Below are 20,053 nucleotides of genomic sequence, written 5' to 3' on the forward strand. Positions count from 1 at the left end.
CCTAAATAGGAAAAGAATAAAATAAAAATAACAACTAATCACAATAGGGACAGACCCCCTCATCGTGACACTTATCTTAATAAATTCAATTCAATGAAAATTGAAACTAGCCTAGGTTTCTTTCTAATTCCTAGTTACACCCAAAATGGAAACTGAATGCTGAATAAAATCTTCCTTAAAACTGATAACAAAAATAGAAACAAAATAGAATAAGATGGTAGTAATAGGCTTCCACCCAAGTCCTATTAAAACATGGTAATGGGCCCCACAGATCTGCCAAATATCTCTTTGAAGAGTTGCTGATCGATGACAGAATAGGCCTGGCTATAGGGGCTTAATTATTTTCACAATATGGCACAAGTGTGCTGGCTCGATGGGGGAAAATCTGGACAGGCTGCTGGTTTGCTGAATCCTGTTTTGGTCCTTTCTTCTTCATGATTCGATCTACATCAAATACTAGTTATACCATCTTGTTTTTTGTCGATACAACTTAGCTCAATTGTCTATTATTGAAGCAATAGTACAGACAATGATTTTCATATTGATACTATTTTTGTTATTTTTATGTTTTTTTATGCTGAATTGCTGATATTTCTTGTTTCTTGAAATCTCAATTACTTAAGAGTTTGATTTTCCCTTGCACTTCATTATATGGAGTGCATAGAGAATCCAAAGTAACATGTGTATTTCAATGTTAAAAGGAGGGTATGGAAGTACCCATGACATCTCTTCTAGTAGTACGGGAATAAGGTCAGAATAAGTGATATTTGAAGTGGTTTCATGCAATTGTACCTGTTTAGATCACTGTGGAGAAGAAATTCTTCACATCCAACTAGAAAGAGACAAATTAACAGGTGAAGATAGCATCAGCAACAGTATGCCTGGTCAAGATTTGTTAGAATTGTGCCATTTTTTGGTGAATGTCTTGTAGCAAATACTGTTCAACCTGTTTTCTGTTTCAGGTTTTGATTTAGGTAGAATGAGGTGTCGATGATCAATCTTGAGTATAACTTTTCTCTTATTTCTGATTAACTCATGAAATTTCATCCATCTTCTTATGCCAATCAATGATGAAACCTCTCCTTGTAGTTTCCTTTCTCTTACTTGGTGGTTTACATGGCATTGCTGCAGGAGGGTTAAATTTTTTATTGCTCCAGAGGCAAGGTGTGTTTCTTTGGTCGTCAGGTTTTTGGAATGTCATCAAAGTTTGACTTTAAAGCAGAAGACATGCTTAAATTTTGGTGAGTCACAATTTGCTTTTGGAAAAGGAACTTTATCTTGATATTCATGAAAGCAATTGGTTCAATACAAATGTATGCAAATTAAATCTTGTTGATGTCAGGGTCATCATGCTGTCTATAGTATGCTGAATGGGCTAGAAACTGTGGATTATGATGATTGAGAGTAGTTGCAATGATAATACATCCTTGTTAATAGTATGCTGAATGGGCTCGAAAGTGTGGATCATTTGTGAAGGATTACTTTTTTATATTTGAGTATTGATTACTAAGACTAGTTGCAATGGTAATCCATCAAAATTACTTGACCTAAGCCTTCGCAGTACTACTGATGTTATTTTTATTTCTTATAACTTGGATTAGCTTGTTATGTAACATGTCAACAGTATGTCCATACTTCATCTCCAGATTTATGATTATTTGATTGAGATCAGAGTTTTAAATAGATTCAGAAGAGTTTTCCACAGTTCCTCACAAACTGGGTGGTAAATGGTGCCTTCCATGCTTTCTTCATGACATATTAGCTTGTTGAGGGCAATATGTGCAGTATGCTCCTGAGCCAGCATCTAGTTCTTCTCTTCGTTCTGATATTGCCACTTAGAGATTAGCGAGTACGAAAATTATGTGTTCTGATTTGTTAGATGTGCTTGGTGAGTTAGCATACATCCAGTACAAGACACTTGCCTAGTTCAATATATCCTAGTTATATCAGTTGCAGTAAAATTGTATGCTTTGTGAAGGTGATCAATCATCTTTCCCTGGTTATATCATGTCTTTTTCATTTTGGCTTTCAGGATTTGCTTCTCTCTATGATTCTTGTGTTTAGGATTGAATATGTTGTTTGTCTCGCAGGCCGGTCAAGACTCGAGAATGAAATTTGTTTGTAACAGTATTCATGGTCCTTCATTTTATGAGCATGTCGTGATTCGTGATTGCTACTCTTCATTATATGTCTTACTGGGTGGTTCCAAAGATGATGTTATTCTTGAGGAGAATCAGGTTGGTTGCTTGGCCTCCTTAAGACAAGATGGTACAAATGTCATAAGCAATCTCTAACTTTGTCCTGAAACATTTCTTTCCACTTTTATTGTTCCTTCAGATTGCTGCACTGTAGTGTTTCCTCTTATGATTTGAAAATCTTGTTGCCTTTTATCTTCATCTTATTTTTTGAGAAAGTCTTTCTTATTTTTCAATTAAAGATTATACATAATTATCCTCTGATGTAGGGTTTGCGACTGGCGACCTTGCTGGTCTCAAACAGAGGCAACCTGGTGCTAGAGGCTTGACAGGCCAGGTTGTTTTTGAGATCAATAGCTTTACCCTCTTGGGCTGGAGCTTTTTTGCATAAAGCCAGGCTTAGCAAGGATCCGCCTGTCATAGCATATGTGGTTTAGTGGTTATCTCCACTATGCTTCAATTTTCTGCTCCTTAACAATTCACCACCTGTTGGACTTATTTCTAATTTTGTCTTAATTCCTGAAATAGGTAAGTTGAGCACTGAAAAAGAAGCTGAACAGGAGGGATGGATAGTCAAGAAAATAACAACCATCCTAGACAGTTGGTCGAAGCATCCTCGAATGACCAGAGATTCTTGATCAACTTCATTATGGGAACTTTCTTGGGCCCTGATGTCAAAACTGATATCCCAAGGCGATCAGCCGCCCAGAGAATGGCTGAAGGTCTGCCCCCATACAGTTTGAATGATTTAGGTTCTTCATTTGTTAGTCTTCCTCAAGTAGAAAATTTATACTACTACATTTTGCGGCATGCACACCCAAGTGCAGTATTAAAACTGCACTCACTATACATGTACTTCAAAGGTAAATTATCTTCTCCATGGTCTGGGTTGCTTGAAGATAGCCAGCAGTTTACAAGTTTCTTCCCTCTGAATCTTCATAAGCAGACTAGGTACAGGGGTAGCCATAAGGTCAATGGAACCATTCTGATTGACAACCCTGATACTTCATACATTAAATTAGAGGATCTGGAAAAGTTCAGGCATTTAACTGGCATGTATGATATTAAGATCAATATAGGAGAAGTCCAATTATACTCCCATGGGTACCGAACTGACAAAGAAGAAAGTAACCAAGACAAGATGAGTAAGGAAACAGAAATAAAAGGGGTTCTCAGTGGAAGTGCTAGTGCCACTGCAAAACATCAAGTTGGAATGAAGAAAAGGAGCCATACTGATCCCTTTCAAATGGACACCCTGCCTCAACTTTGTCCTATACCCATACAAGCTCATCCAATTGAAGAAAGTTTTTCTATAAGGACCTCTGAGTTGGGTGGGCCTTCCATGGTGTCACTTTTCTCCACTCCCAAGTTGGAACAATGCAACTCAAATTCCTCTATCATTTTAACAGGAACTGCAAAAGAAGGGAGAGCCGGACCACCTGTTGGTCTTGTTGACATAGGAATAAGTAAGGATGCATATCTTTTTCGAGTCGCTCTGCCTGGTGTCAAGAAAGATCAAGGTAGGTTTGTTTTCCCTGCTCTTTGCATTGTATTAGTTTACATCTTACTCTTTCATTGATATGCATTGTTATTTTTAAAGATGTAATTATAAAAGTCCAAGTGGCCTGACCAGTGGAGGTGGTAAATTGTTGAACCGGGCCCCTCCGCAGGACCTGGCAGCATAGGACAAAACATTGTCAGTAACATGATTAACGCAGTTGACTGGTCGACCCTCTTTTTCCTCTAATGACTTCATATGTCATGTAGCTTAAATTTTCTGGGTTTTTGGAAACTTTTTGAAACTCAGAATTCCCTGTTTAACCTTTTGTCCTTTTTCTTTGTTATTTCTTGAAATTGTATCTTGATATTTTCGAGAGTTGACCAACATCCCCCCCCCCCCCTCCAACAAAGAAAAAGGTGTTGTTCAAAGCAGTCCAGTGTTCTTGTTTTGTATTTAGCGAAGATAAGGGGAAGAAATTTAGGCCCAAGTTCAGACATTGGTTTGGACAATTCCTTCTTTTATTTTTGTTCCTTTTTCTGGGTTTGGTTCTTCCTTCATTTGTAGGTCTGTTGATTGTCCTTAATGCCTTGGATCAGACTATGGACTGACAACTTCGTTAGTAGATCAAAGCAAATATCATAATAGAGTTTCTGTGGTGTCTATATTTGCCTCAGAAGGCATGGTCATTGATCATCGATGAATGATATTTCAAGTTTCCTCACCCTACCACTAGAGTAGATACATTGCCACTTGGCAATACCAAAACAAGATGTACATCTCATACGAACTCGACAGTTAAGTTTTCTTGATAAAGACTGCTAGTAAGCTTGATGCATTCTTTTCTTTCCTTCAAAGTCTCCAGTTGACAGATCTTCAAGCTGATCAGAGTTTTCAGGTTTCAAATGTTGCTCCTTGATGTCCCCTATAGTCGTTTAGTTTTGTATTCGTTATGAAGTTACATAATTAAAAGGAAGGTCATATGTTTTACCCCCAAAAACAAAAAAGAAAAGGTCATCTCTGGTCCACAAAGACACATATAGCCTCTCATATCTAATCCTCCTTAGACTGACCCCCTCCCCCCCAACCCCTAAAAAAGAGTACATCCACTTAACTAAAATTTTCTAATGGTTGTAAACCCTAGAGAGTGGAGAGTACATGGTCGTCATCTATACAAACTTGAAGAATATACAGTTCTACACAACTAGAAGAATATACAGTTCCTCATATTGCATAGGAATCACTAGCTCCATGCAAAGGCTCAGCGATTGCTGCTATTCGATGTTATTTTGTATAGGAAATCTGTTGCAAACTGGATCCCTATATTGTTTTGGTGATTCAAGCAAAGGAAGTGAGGTCAATGGAAATCTAATGTACCACAAAATTCAACAAGATTGCAGAGATCTATGGGTTGGATCTATATTGGGGAAAATCAGAAAAAGCTTTCCATGACATTGATGGAAGATATAACACCAAAAGAAATACAGATTGATGGCAAGGAATAGGAGTTTGAAGTAGAAGCAGGAGTCCCTCATGTTCTTTAGGGTTTATATTGGGTTGTCAAAGCTTGTTTGTTGCATGATTGTGGTGTCGTTTGAAAGGTTATTAGTCTCATGCGCAGAATTGAACATGATTGGATTAATGGATCACCTGTTTATAGCTTTATTGTGGATTGTTGAAGGAACATAGAAAAACTTTCTATATTTTCTTTCTCGAGGAAATTGTCAAAGAAGTTTCTGGCAAAGATGGGTTGGAGAGAGGGGATTGGAGGAAGAGTGGAGGGATAGGAGATTTTATGTAGGTTCATTCTCTTCTTAAGCTTCTCTCTCCTTCTTTTTTTTTTTGGGGGGGGGGGGGTGTGGTTCCTTCTTAAGCTGTGAGCACTGAGCTGTTTATATTATTGAATGACCACTCTATGTCTGATGAAACTCTTGTTGGTTAGTACATACGCAATGGGATAGTCTGGACTTGAATGCATAATGGCATATCAAGAGAGAAATTCAAACCTTATGGTAAAGTGAATAAGATGTACATGATTTGGGTTTATATCTAATAATTAAGCATGGAGTAAACATAGGAATTTTCTCTTTCTACAACTACTTGAAAATTTCCACCAAAAAATTAGAAGAAAAAAAATCATAGTGGAGAGACACTAGTTGACTGCAATCAAGGATACAGCAGAAAAAGTGATGTTGATAAATATCCTTGGTAATACTTGCTGCCTCTATTACATTTCAAACAGTAGAATAAGATGGATGGAAAGAAGGTGTTGGTTCATACTTTCTCAACTTGTGACCAATTCAAGTTACAAATCTAAATGTATGCTCTTCTCTTGTTGTTCTTTCTGAATGTCTGATCAGAAAACAATAAAAACATCTTTGAAAGTGATTGGAAGTTTTTGCAAGGTACTGAAAATGATATCCATGGATCTTTTCCTACTAAATTCTTGAAGTTGCCAGCCATCTGTTTAAAGATGAACAAGAACTGGGGAATATTAGTGTGAGTGACAGTGGCATCAGACTCACTATACTTTCACTTCTTCACATTGGTCTTGTAAGTAGTAGTTTTGAATCCATCGAACCATTGGTGTCCAGTTGCTAATTGGATGGTATGTTGGGAGTATCAAGTTGTGATCCTTACGAGGGTAGTATTGTATGTACATGGTGATTCAAAAGTGATTGGAAGTTTTTGCAAGGTACTGAAAATGATATTCATGGATCTTTTCCTACTAAATTCATGAAGTGGCATCAGACTCACTATACTTTGTCACTTCTTCATAATGGTCTTTAAGTACTAAGTAGTAGTTTTGAACCCATCGAACCATTGGTGTCCAGTTGCTAATTGGATAGTATGTTGGGAGTATCAAGTTGTGATCTTCTGCAACTTTTTAGTAGACCACACCATTACAAGGGCAGGGAAAAACCTTAAAAGGGTAGTATTGTATGTACATGGTGATTCTTATGTACTTGGTAGCCTAATTTTTGTATGAAATAATACATGAGATGATTTCTTCTTGCCTTGTATTGGCTTCACTGAACGTTCACTTGTGTGACTTATCACTCATGTTTTCTCTCAGGAAGATTATAGTTAGAGTGCTTGGCAAATCTATTACATTTTATTTTGGGTTCTCATTCATACCATGGATGTTTCTGAGCAGGTCAGTTTAGTTGTGAGATTGAACACAACGGGAAGGTCCATATCCGAGGGGTGATGGCGACAGGTGAAAGATCTGTCCTTAGACATTCACGTTTATTTCAGATGAAGACCCAGCACCTTTGCCCGCCTGGACCGTTCACAGTCTCTTTCAGTCTGCCTGGACCTGTGGACCCAAGATTGTTTTCACCCGATTTCAGATCAGATGGAATCCTTGAAGCTGTAGTGATGAAATACAAAATACCTGGTGCATAGATGTAGCTGCTCTTCCTTCAACAATATAGATAAATTGTTTAAATTATATCATACACAATGGAGCGGACTCTCTTTTTCATCTCTTTTCATTTTCAACTGGCTGACTCTTTTCCTCTTGTAATTCTTGTTTCCCCTTTCTAAAAGTTCGAATTTCCTTAGCAATAGATGAATGATCATATCTGGTTGCCATATTTTTTATTTTAAGGAAATGAAGATCAAAGAGTCTGGAAACAGTCTCTCTTCAAAAGCAGGGGTAAAGCTGTATACATTATGACCCTCTCCAGACCTTGCAGTAGCTGGAGTTTTGTGCACCGGATATGCCCTTTTTGAAGATCAAAGAAAAAAAATTTATTTATTTTTAAAATTTTAGCATTGAGAGATTCTAGTAGAAATGTTAAAACAAGGTATTTTAACCTTTTGAGATACATATTATGAATGCAATGGATTCAACTTTGGTTTTTGCATACCTACTAATGGAGCGAAGGAAGTTCTGGGTTATCTAAAGGGTGTACTATGTGTCTATGTCTCTCTCTCTCTCTCTCTCTCTCTCTCTCTCTCTTCATCCTTTTAAGGGTAAAGGAGTCATTTCAAAAGGGGAAGAGATAGATGGACACATAGGGTGCTAGCTTATGGTGTACTGCTCTCATACCCATTCCTCAATTAAAATTATAAAAAGAGAAAAAGACCCATTCCTCAATTAAAATTATAAAAAGAGAAAAAGCTGGACATGCGAGTGCTGTGCTAAGCCGTGTGTCTTTCTCTAGCCCTATACCGTGGAAAAGACCTCTTGTCCCACCATCCTCATTGGTGCATGCTTCTAGCACTTGCAAGCAAGAATTGTGCCCCTACCCTGCCCAATTAAAGATGAGGGAAAAATGCCACTTCATGGCGACATCAAGATAAGCTCTCATTTAGTCTACAAAATTATCACCAGTCAAAATGATGTGGCAATTTTGACCTTTGGATATTGAGTGGGTTTATGTGATTGTGAAATCCCAACAATTATATCACCAATCAAATTGAGTGAGTTGAAAACAATCAATGCCTTGTAGATAAAGTGTAGGCTCCCAACAATTCATGGGTTCAACTCTTCTATCTTCACCTTGCGAGAAGATGTAGGTCTATTTTGAGAAGGAAAATAAAGTTTAAAGTCAGTTATGGGTTAAAGACTAGTACAATATCAATTTAAGTTCAAAATTGTATGCGGGTACTCCTTACAAGACTCAGATTATTGTAGCACCACTTCTTGTAAAATTTCTCATATGTCCCTTATTTTTTATGTTTCCTATAATACCCCCTCCTCCAAGGCTTGAAGCTGTACACTGGTCTCCTATAGTTTTATTGTAGAGGAGATATTGAAAATTTCCAATAGTAGGAAAATGGTGGGTTAACAAATAAGGGAGATATATATATTTTTTGGGGGAGTGAAAAACATATTTAAAGAAAAAACAGGATACAATAACCACCCTAATAGGCCATACAAGATGAGGTTCCCTTAATACTAATACGAAGAAAGCTCAATGGAGGGGATATAAATTACTGGGACGGGAAGCAATAAGAGGAAGGTCCCAAGAAATCTCAAGATGCCTATTCGTAACAGTATTATGATTAGTGGCACTGATAGAAGTCCAAATCTGCTAATTAGTCTGCGAAGAAGAGGTCCACCTTTTCTTGTTTCTTTTCCACTAGATGTGATATATCGAGTCATAAGTTGTTTTACTATTAAAGTTCTTTAATATCCGTCTCTACTCCTTTGAAAAAGTTTAATATCATTTGGATGTGGCAAAATTCTTGAAAGGATTAATTTTTAGAAACTTTTGGAGGAGGGACAAGAAAAGAACAAGTGCTCCACACTTTCTTTAGAGTTCCAACAAAGACAGTATTTTTGGGTGATTAGGTTCCTTTTTCGAAGGAAGTCCTGGGTTGGTAGGGTTGAGGACAAAATAAGAAAAATATTGTGGAGAGTTATGTGGCAAGTGGGTAGTAGAACTATGGATAAGGAAAAGCTATAGAAAGGAAACATGAGGGAGGGGGAACGGTGTTTAATAGGAATTTGGTAGAGGAGAGAAACTGAGAAAGTGTGGCAGGTGGAGATTGAAACTATGGATCAGAAATAGAGGAATAATTTTTCATAGAATTTTTTGAATAGGAGGATGAGAGATTAAAGAATAATGACAAAGTAATAGATTTTAAAATAAGATTTAGAGTCCAAGCTCTATATGAATTTTTAGCTTAAATTATTGTATAAATAAAAGTACAACTTATGAAAAACATATGCCTTTACAATATTTAAAAAAATCCAAAATAAATAAACATATCGAGAAATTTGGGAGAAAATCCACTCAAATTTATATTATATTTTGTAGATTAATTTTTTTTCTTCTAATTTTATCAACTGTGAAGGCCAACCCAAGTCAATCTAGTGAGATAGGCTCTCTCAGTTTAGCATAGGTTGGGTGGATCCAGATCCTCTACTGTTGAGCTGTCCGGCAGAACCGTGCTGCCCAGACACGGTATTGCATGCAATGACCGCCTTACCCTCACTCGGGTAAGGTGTTTGGACAGGGGTAAGGCGGACATTGCACACAACATCGTGTCTGGGCAGCATGGTCCTACCGGGCTGCTCGGCAATAGAGGATCCAAATTGAAGTTGGGTTGGACCTGCGGCCAGCCTAGAGTACCCCATGTATTGAGTGGGTTATGTTGTATTTCCAGCATTACCTTATATTTTAATTTCTTACATCTATTAGACTAGAAAAAGTATTACAAAGCAAGTAGGTTTGACTTTGTTTTACATTAATTTTTCTTGTAAACCTACTTGTATTGTAATACTTTTTTCTTATTTAATACATCTAGGTAATTTTCCCAAAAATTTTAATGGCCAAAGTTAGGTAACCTAGTTCACAAAGAGATTGAAGTCATTAATCTCATCTCCTATTCTTATTATTTGTTGAAATAATCATTTCAGGGCTAGGGATCACTAGTCGTCGTGATCACATTGAGCGACTCATTTCTAGGGGAATTTAAATATAAGGTCACAAGTTTAAGGTTTGTTTAGACATTCGTAAATAAGTATGTAGAAGTAATGATTCCAACTACATGTTCTATTGTGTTGTGCATAGCACACGAAAACCCAAGTCACCCACCAATGGACTTTTTCTCAATTTTTGTTTTTTTGGATGAGAAAAAGGAAATTTTAAAACGCTTGATGAACCTTCTCTCCGTGAATGGCTAAAGTATTACAGTAGGCTAACTCATAGTACTGACACTTGTTATTGTTTTGACTCTCATGTTTATTTGCCCTCGTACTTTTTCTCATTATTTATATATAGTATTTAACGTTATAATAATTTTTTCGTTATAATGAAAATTTTCTTGAATTTCTATAGAATGAGTTTAAATCCTCTCCAATTCCCCATGATGCAGTTCAGGGTGGAGATGTCAACACCTCGCAGAGGTGCCATCTCTAACGGTCAGATGTCAATATCTCCACCCCAAACTACACCGCACTATATCATGAGGGAATTGCAGAGGATTTTTATCTGTTCAATTAACCTTATTTTAAAAATAAAAAAGTGGGTCTAATCGTACTTACTATAAGAGAGTACCTGCCAAAACAAGCTCTCTAAGGTCTCACCTAAGATCCGAAGTGAGCCAATTAATTAAAGGAAAAATTGCCTGGATCTACTAGATAAGAAAGTTATTACAAGGTAAGTAGGTTTAAAATATATTTTACATCTATTAGTTTCAATTTTGAAAAGATTTACCTAATTCCTCAAAGTTAGTTATTGCTCATGTAACCCATGATATAATTAGACTGAACTTCCTAAAATGCCCCAACATCGCTTCATCTATTCATACCCCAAAATCACTTCATTTTATTTTATTTTATTTTTTCATTTTTTCATATTTTTAAGTAATTGCGGGACCCACCACCATCTCCTCCTCCTTTTCTTCATCTTCTTCTTCTTTCTCCACCAAGGCGGAACCACCCCCTACAGGCTACAACACCCTCGCCTTGTCTGCAACTCCACCCCCACCTGCAACACCCATTCTCTCTCTCCCGCTTTCACTCCCCCTCCTCTGCAACCCACCCATCCTGCTTTCCTGCCCTTCCCCATCCCCCCCGACCTCCTTTCTACAACACCCTCCCCACCCCCCACCATTTTTCGCCTTTCCTCTTCTCGGCTTATGTGTGGTGCATTAATCTTTTTAAGATGTTCAAGCAAAGAAATGAGTTTTTTACTGGATTCCTCTACTACCTTTTTTCTGGTGCGTAACGGAGCATAAAAATGTTGCACAATCACACAACTTCGGATTCCTCTACTACCACTAGATCATCTCCTTGATGATGATAAAAATGTAAGCTTTCTCCGAATTTTAAATAAAAGAATAAGACATTTTGGGCTCTTGAATCTCAAAACCCAGAAACCCAGAAGAGATCTTTGTGCTATTAAGCGTCCATTCCAATTTCCAAGCCCTTGAAGAATTTCTAATTAAAATGTTAATTGAGAAGTCAAGTATCCAACGTGTACCCTCTCTACTTCCTTTTTAACAGTGAATTATTGAGACGAAATCAGTGAGTGGAGGAAGATCAAAAGATCTTCGATTATGTTATCCTGATCAACGTCTTTCTCTCGCTGAATTTGCGAAAAGGGTGAGGTAGTTTTAGCATACCAAAATATCAATTTGAGAATTGGGTTTCTGGAGATTCCATCTCTGAAGTGGATTATGTGAGAAAAGCTGATCCTAAGATGGGTTCCTCTGAAATCATTGTTTCTAAACTCAAGATTCGATTTTGGGTCTGTGTGCAAAGGGATTTGGGATTTCTGCAGGAATGGAGCAGCCATGGCGAGATAGTGAAGGAGCATTTTAGAATCTCATCGGGCTGTTATCAGTTAGGCGCGAATCAAAACTTTACCATTCAAATTTACTGTTTCCCGTGGTTTGACAAAGTTCCCAGTGTTGACGGGAGATGGGGGAGGAGAAAGGGCAGAGAAGCAGGGGGTGAGGCGAGGGTTGATGAGAGCACTGTGGAGGGTAGGGAGGCAGGGGATGAGAGAGTGAGAGCAGGAGAAGGAGTGGGTGTTACAGGTAGAGGTGGAGTTCCAAGGGGTTTGCAGGAGCGGGATGGTGCAGCATTCTTCAGAGAAAGAAGAGGAAGTGGATCCCACATATGGCATTAAAAATAAAAGAATTAAATAAAAAAAATTTAAAATAAAAATAGAAAATATGTGGAGAGAGAAGCTGAAAAGAGGTTGGGGTATTTAAGGAAGTTTACTTTTGTTTTCATCTTGAGCAGTATGAGCAAAAAATAATTTTGGGGATTGAGTAAATCCTTTTAAAATTGAAACTAGTAACCGTAAATATATTTTAAAGCTGCTAGTCTTGTAATTAATTTTTTTATCAAGTGGATCTTAGAAATTTCCCCTTAATTAAACAATTGTAAATCTATTAGGAGAAAAGTAGCTAAAAAGGGCACAATCTGGAGCCTTTCAAATGAGTTACCAGTTTCCACAACATTGACTAGTCAGTTTGTCATTTGAAAAACTGTTGGAATGGGTGTCACTACTGGCAAGGAACACCCAAAGAGTGCCCTTGGATAGGAATCATTTTAGGGGGCACAGAGGTCATTTCAGGAGATTAGCGGGGAGAGAGAAGAGCGTTTGCAGAGTCTATGCTCTCGGACAGGAATCACTTCCTCCATCTTGTTTAGAGAAGATTATTAACTTTTGATACCCAAGTTTTGCAATTTTTATTTTTTTTCAATGTATGGAACCAATTAACTAAAACCGTATAAAGAACCGGACCTACGTGCAATTATTTAATAGTCATGGTCGTAAGACTTGGGCAGTTGGCGATCCTTTGAATAGACCATATAAAAAATTTGGTGGTCTATCTCAATTGACGACTCTCTATGTAAGGGTTTTCACTTAATTTTCCAATGTCATTATTCGTTATACCAAGGTTGATTGTTTCAAATAATTTGTAAGTATCAGTCTGACTTATAATAATGTTTAATTAGATTCAAAATTTTATTACAATTAAATGTTAATAATATGTATAAAATGCCCACAAAATTTAAGTACCAAAAAAACATTATGAAATTACAAAAAAAAATTATGAATATTAAATATGGTTTGGGGAAGATCATAACGTACGCAGCTTTATCCCTACTTCATGAGTACAAAATATTTATGATTTACAAAAATAACACTAGAATCCATTCTCATAAACTTGCACATTCGTAAGTTAATGAGCCACCAATGCCAAAGAGATTAAAGCCTCTTTTAAAAAAGAAGAAGAATAACAATCGGGTTTTCTTAGGGTCCAGTTTATGAGAGCTCTTGATGATCGCCATGTTTTCTCAGTTGACAATAACAATTGGTTATGTATTTAAACATTATTTTGAATCTCATTTGATAGACTCAAGATCCTTCGAACAGATGCTAGTGATACCTACTGAGTGACAGTTTTTACTCGAAGACAAAAATGACAAAAGAAATATTTGTGGATAGAGTGACCAATTCAAACAATTTGAGCAACAATCAGGGTTCTAGTGCACGGTATCTGGACTCGTATTGGTCATCATCAATATAGATACCAATATCAACCATATCAAGCTGGATCAGATGCTTCTTCTATCTGCTTCAAAGATTTCAATATGATATTTTTTTTTTTTTACTATTTTACCCTTTGATTTTTGTACCACCGATCTGATATCAAGTAGTTATTAATACCGATATTGCTAATCCCAACCCAATACCTAATAAACACCTCACAGGTAAACATCTCACATTAAAATAGTCACAAGTTCATCATTGTGCTTGGTTAATTCGGTTTAGCCATGGTTTGATGTATTGGTATCGTATTGCCTATACCGGGCGATACGTATCATTTTTGCAACTGAACATCTCAATACTGTGTCAATACCATATTAATGATACAATACAGAAAAGGGATAAAATGGTCAAAAAATCTATGTTTAAAGGAGATTTAGGGGTAAATTTGTCCAATACAGTTGATCCATGTCGATAACGATCTGATACCATATCCGTTTCCATGTTGATCGATATCCGTTGTGATACCGTGCACTAAAACCATGGCTTAGCCATACGAAGAGATCCCAGAGTAGATGATTGATCAATTTCTTAGATTATCCTTCGGGGGAAGTTTTCATACACGATCGTGTAAGCATGCACGGTCGTGTTCCCTCTCACAAAGAATTGAAAAAATCATAAACCCCCACTCATTAATTAATGCCTTAAAACTTCCACCCTCTCACATACACGGCTTACACAGCCGTGTATAAAAACTTTCCCCTTATCCTAAAAACCAAAAGAGGAAGAAATAGAGATGTCTTTATCAAAACCTATACAGGTCAAACGCGTTTAGCCTTGAGAGAGGAAAGTTCAAAGAAAACACCATTGACGGTGAGGGAGGCCCGCTTCCACATCTTCATGGGATCAAATACGCAAGACTCTACAGTCAATATTGCTTCTCAACCAACCAAAAAGGATTTTTTTTTAAATAGAAAAAAGAAAAGTCCTTATAAGTCAACCTCGATTGGATCACACGACTACGGCGTTGGACCGTTAGCTGGAAAGTCCGCTTCAGCCTTTTTATTCCTCGGCACAACTAATTTGAATTTTTGAAGTCAACTCAATTAGCTGGCCGATATATTCTCTCCAACGATTATATGATCATTTTGCCAATTGTATTATACGAGAAATTTCCTCTCTTAATCACATCAAATTTTGTGGTTAGCCTCAACCATGGTTGAAAGTATCACTATCGGCACACATCAGAAAGAAAGTGGTTCTGTTTTAAAAATACTATCAAGATGATGTCAGGGAATTCGTTTTATTATATTGTCTACTCTCTGCTCTAGACTAGTCGCACTCCAATCCTTATATAGACGATTTCGATCTTTTCATAGTCGAAATTTGTTTTCGTATTGATATCCGTATCCGTTTAGTATTATTTGAATCCATCTGAAAGTTAAATAAATACGGATACGGATAGGCTATAACTATTCAAAAAGCTATATTTACATGTAAACGGATAAAATATTCGATCCATATCCATGTCTGTATCCGTTTAACAATATCTGAATCCATTCAAAAGCTAATCGGATGTGGATGCGGATATAGCACTATCCGAACCAAATCTAATCCATTTACATCCCTAATACGATATCGATATGAACATGTAGTGTCGGTCAACCTTCACATGCATGATACAATATAGTCATGGAATATCCATATAAACGATGACCAACCTTCATATGATACGATGTGTTTTAAAATGTTGCAGTAAACCTTATTCAAAGCAAACAATATTATACCATTAATTGAGTTCGCTATAGACTATGCCATTTCATTGGTATTTGAGCCAGGTATGGGCCTCCTAGATCAGTATCAGAGTTAGGATTCCAATCACAGTGAGAGTGATATGATTCTATCGTACTAGTGAAACGCAATCAAGGAAAGTAGAGTTGATTAATCAGCTGTTTAGTGGTTGCTTACCAGATTCTTACGTGGGCCCCATAGCTTGCAAAGAGTCAAAACCTGAGAAGCTGTATATAGTTTTGATCGTCTTCTATGTTCCTCCTTACAGCTGCGAAGGAGCGGAGTTGACTTACGATCAGGTACAATAGTCATATAGTCTTGTCATATTTATACAGATCCAAAGCCACAACTCGAGGAATTGAAGAACGTGAAAGTTGTTGAAACAGAAGAGAGAAGAAGAAGAAGAGGAAGAGGGCATAGCTACACCTACAGGAAAGGAAACTGATTGACCAGAGAGTGACGATGGGACTGAAGGTGTTGTCGGCGCTGGACACGGCGAAAACACAATACTACCACTTCAAGGCCATCATCATCGCCGGCATGGGTCTCTTCACCGACGCTTACGACCTTTTCTGTATTGCTCCCGTCATGAAACTCATCGGACACATCTACTACTCCCGCCCGGGAACTGCCAATTCCGGCGTCACTCCCCCTTCCGTCGTTTCAATAATGGTGTCCATCGCCCTCCTCGGCACCGTAATCGGTAAACTCGTCTTCGGCAGACTCGGTGACCTGGTTGGCCGGAGGCGGGTCTACGGTTTGGCTCTCATACTCATGGTGTCCAGCTCCGTGGGTTGCGGATTTTCAATCTGCCGTACCAAGAAATGCGTTCTTACCAGTCTCTGCTTCTTTCGCTTCTGGCTCGGTGTCGGTATCGGTGGCGATTACCCTCTCTCCGCCACTATAATGTCGGAGTTCGCCAATAAACGCACACGTGGCTCTTTCATCGCCGCCGTTTTCTGCATGCAAGGGTTTGGGATCCTTACCAGCTCCGCCGTCACCATGGCCGTCTGTGCTATTTTCAACCGGGTCTCCGGTTGGCCCGATCCGAAAAGACCGACTCCCGACGAGGCCGATCTCGCGTGGCGATTGATTCTCATGATCGGAGCCATCCCTGCGGCGATGACTTACTATTGGCGGATGATGATGCCCGAAACTGCCAGGTATGTGATGTCTCTCTGTGCCCCTTTCGATTTCTCTCCAGCCGTTCGATTTTCCCTCGTTTTAGTGATGGTCTACTATGATGCCGGGTCTACATTAACATGTCCTGACTCAGTCAAAATTTGAAAGAAAATAGGGATCCGTCAACGATTCCCCAAGCCTTCCTCTTTTTGATTTACCAATTTGCCCTTATAAGCTCTAGAAGGTCATGACGATATGACTTCTGATTGATTGCCCAATCAAGGGTAAGGGTATATTCATAATTATATTAGTCCGTACAAAAATTATTTTATTATAATAAAAGACGTGGATTTAAGTAACCTTTTAAGGGTAAAAAACCCTTGCTTGGTTATGCTCCCACATACCTACACACAAGGGAGTAGCAAAATGATCACTCAGCCGTCATGTTTGATGCCTGAGCACACACTTCCATTGGCTTCTATGGTGATGCAAACGCAATGCATTCATGCAGTGTTATCTCTTCCAACGTATATAGCACGATAGGGTTTGTATCGCACCATCTAACAACCCACAGTGATTGGGTATGCAGTCCAACATACATGCGGAGTGTTGGACTGCATGCCTAAGCATTGCGGGCCATTGGATATGCGCTACACTCCCGCCTTATGAAAGAGCCCAACACATATATTTGTGGGAAGAAAGATCTTTAATGAAGCACTCATAGGGAGTACATCAATTAGGAGTGCTTCGGCATAGCATCAATAGGGGTGTTGGGGGAGAGAGGGGAGAGAGAGGATGGACATATGCTTGATTGTACGTTATTTTTTCTTGTTTTTTAAATGAATTATCTCGAGTCATCTTAGTTTCTTTGTCATTGTTAAAAAAATAAAGATTTGACTCGAACAAATAATCCAGTGGAATAGAAAAATTATAAAATATGATCGTGAAGATTCACCCAAGCTTAGAAAATGATCGAATTCAATCAATTTGAAATTTTTTTTTTTTTCGTGTAGAACTTGATTTTTATCAACATGTCATTTTTATAATGCACCTTGGTATGTATCTCTCAAAAAGAGATCCGTTTTGGTCAAACCTGTTTCTACTGACCAAGTCTATGGGTGTTAAACAGTTCAGCGCAAGTTTTTGTCAGGTGAAACCAAAGCCGGCTGTTTACTAAACGGTTTCACATGTTGGTCTCAGTTTAAACAGTTTTGTAAGGTGTTTTAACTTTTTTTTTTTTTTTTTTTTAATTCTAACTATTGCTTTTTATTGCATGTCTAATTTTTTTTATTTGAATGGATGTATGAATTGAATTCTTATATGTTTTTTTTAAATAATTATTTATTTTTATCGTTACATATTTATTGATTATTTATTCTTACCACTAATGGTTAATTAGTATCATTACATTACTAATATTTGTTTCAATTTAAATGATTTAAAAAACAATTTACCATTAGTTTAAAACGATTCCATTTAAACCATTTAACCAAACAGTGTTAGTTTTACAATCAAACAAAACCATTTATTAAACGATTTCACGATTTAATTGTAAATGGCTCGGTTCCATTAAATCGGCATGAAATCCGATATGGTGGCATGTGAATTGAGCGCAACACGATTGCTGCTCAACCCCAGGCCGCAGAGGATCCAAATCCAAAATACAAACTGAAAGCTGGACTGGTCTTTGGCTTTGGCTTGGGCTTGGGCTATGGGAGTGGTTGTCTTCTCTTATTCTGATAATTGTTACTTGTTCTACAGATATACCGCATTGGTGGAGCAAAATATTTGTCAAGCTGTGAAAGATATGGAGAAAGTTTTGGACGTACCTGTAAATGAGATCAAAGAAGATAATGATCTGGTCCTACCAGACCCACCATCTTATGGCCTTTTCTCCAAGATATTCTTTCAACGCCATGGTCGAGATCTATTTGCTTGTGCTATCACATGGTTCCTCATAGATGTTGTTTTCTACTGTAACAATCTTTTCCAGTCTCAGATTTACAGCCATTCTCTCCCCGAAAAGAAAACTGTCAATTCCTACCAAGAAGCATTCCATGTTGCGAAGCTTCAAGCTATTATCGCAATTTGCTCTACAATACCTGGATATTGGGCTACCGTTGCCTTGATTGATCGTGTTGGTAGAGTCAAAATACAAATGATGGGTTTCTTCTGTGTTTCTCTCTGCTTATTTGCTGTTGGGATTTCTTATGATAAGTACTGGAAAACTGATCCCAATGCAGGATTCTTGATCCTCTATGGACTCATCTTCTTCTTCTCTAACTTTGGGCCTAATACCACCACCTTCATCATACCTGCAGAGCTCTTTCCGGCAAGATTCCGGTCGACGTGTCACGGAATATCAGGTGCCGCCGGTAAGGTCGGAGCAATTATAGGGTCGGTAGGGTTTTTATGGGCATCACAGGAAAAGCATAAGCGTGATGTGGAGTATGGATATCATGAAGGGATTGGAATGATGAAAACTTTGATGCTTCTTGGTGTAATAGGTTTGGTTGGGATGATTTTGACCTTTTTCTTCACTCGTGAAACTATGGGAAGATCATTAGAAGAGAATGAGAGGGAAGAAGGATCTGATCATGATGGGACTTTGTGGAGATCTTTAACAAACTACACCAAACAGTACTCTCATACAACTCCAAGTGCAATTGCTGCTGCTACATAGGTGAAAAATCAAAATGAGCTGCTTGGAAGATACGAAACCAGTGCCAGTGTAGTTTTGAACCCTTAATTACCTGGATCAATCGTACCTTAAAAGTATATTTGTCTCTCTTTACAATATTAATTACCCTGTAAACTACTGTATATAAGGTGAGAAATAAGGAGTTTGTGAAATTTTGTCTGTAGTTTCTGGTTCATGAGTTCTGGGATGTAAGGGATGTAAGGGAAGTGGAGTCTGGGTCAATCATTTACAAAGTAAATGGTAATGCTTCAATCACAATCAACAACGAGCATCAACTTGGGAAATTTTTTTTTGCTGCTACAAGGCTGGGTGCCAAGGAAATGGAATAATTCACTTCGCCTTTGGATTCATAATACCCTCCTAAATTTTATTATTTTCTTAAATACCCTTAAGATCCCATTTCCTTCGCTGCCAGCCTTTGTATGTTTCTGCCACACCTGTAGCAGGTGTAGCAGCAAAATTTCGTCCCATCACTTGCGACTTGTTTCAAGCTTAACTATAGGTTCCTACATCCATAGTTGAGGTAAAACTAGAGACTGCGCATCCCATTTTGTATAAATACAAGTTTCTCTACAAATTCAAATCACAATTTTTTTATTAGATTTTTTTTTTTTTTTTTTAAAGAATTGGAGAGCTTTAATAGGGGAAAGGAGAGGGGGAATAGGTGACTTCTTATTTGAGGAGTTGATCTTCTCGAACTGAGTTGATCCTTCGATAGTAATTTTTTATTAGATTTATATATACCAAAACCCATGTTTATTTTGATTACTGGGTGGAA

General features: G+C 37.8%; 2 protein-coding genes across 5 annotated transcripts; both read left to right on the forward strand.

Annotated features, from left to right (window-relative positions):
- The first annotated feature begins 1,131 nt into the window (after positions 1-1,131).
- On the forward strand, positions 1,132-8,422 carry LOC122657293 (increased DNA methylation 3). Of its 4 annotated transcripts, XM_043851946.1 has the most exons (5): positions 1,132-1,241; positions 2,091-2,237; positions 2,465-3,715; positions 6,851-7,103; positions 8,409-8,422. In XM_043851946.1, the coding sequence occupies exons 3-4, from the start codon at positions 2,761-2,763 to the stop codon at positions 7,099-7,101; spliced, it is 1,206 nt and encodes a 401-aa protein (XP_043707881.1). In that variant the 5' UTR covers positions 1,132-1,241; positions 2,091-2,237; positions 2,465-2,760; the 3' UTR covers positions 7,102-7,103; positions 8,409-8,422. The 4 variants fall into 4 exon arrangements, with proteins under 4 accessions (XP_043707881.1, XP_043707879.1, XP_043707880.1 ...); XM_043851944.1 differs by lacking the exons at positions 1,132-1,241; positions 8,409-8,422 and having other exon boundaries at positions 2,465-2,634; positions 2,724-3,715; positions 6,851-7,150; XM_043851945.1 differs by lacking the exons at positions 1,132-1,241; positions 8,409-8,422 and having other exon boundaries at positions 2,465-2,532; positions 2,724-3,715; positions 6,851-7,150.
- A 7,403-nt stretch (positions 8,423-15,825) lies between these two features.
- LOC122658229 (probable inorganic phosphate transporter 1-10) lies at positions 15,826-19,257 on the forward strand. Its single transcript, XM_043853144.1, has 2 exons — positions 15,826-16,615; positions 18,336-19,257. The coding sequence occupies exons 1-2, from the start codon at positions 15,915-15,917 to the stop codon at positions 19,255-19,257; spliced, it is 1,623 nt and encodes a 540-aa protein (XP_043709079.1). The 5' UTR covers positions 15,826-15,914.
- The last annotated feature ends 796 nt before the right edge of the window (positions 19,258-20,053 follow it).

This window comes from Telopea speciosissima, chromosome 4, assembly GCF_018873765.1.
Source record: "Telopea speciosissima isolate NSW1024214 ecotype Mountain lineage chromosome 4, Tspe_v1, whole genome shotgun sequence".
NCBI classification, from domain to species: Eukaryota; Viridiplantae; Streptophyta; class Magnoliopsida; order Proteales; family Proteaceae; genus Telopea; species Telopea speciosissima.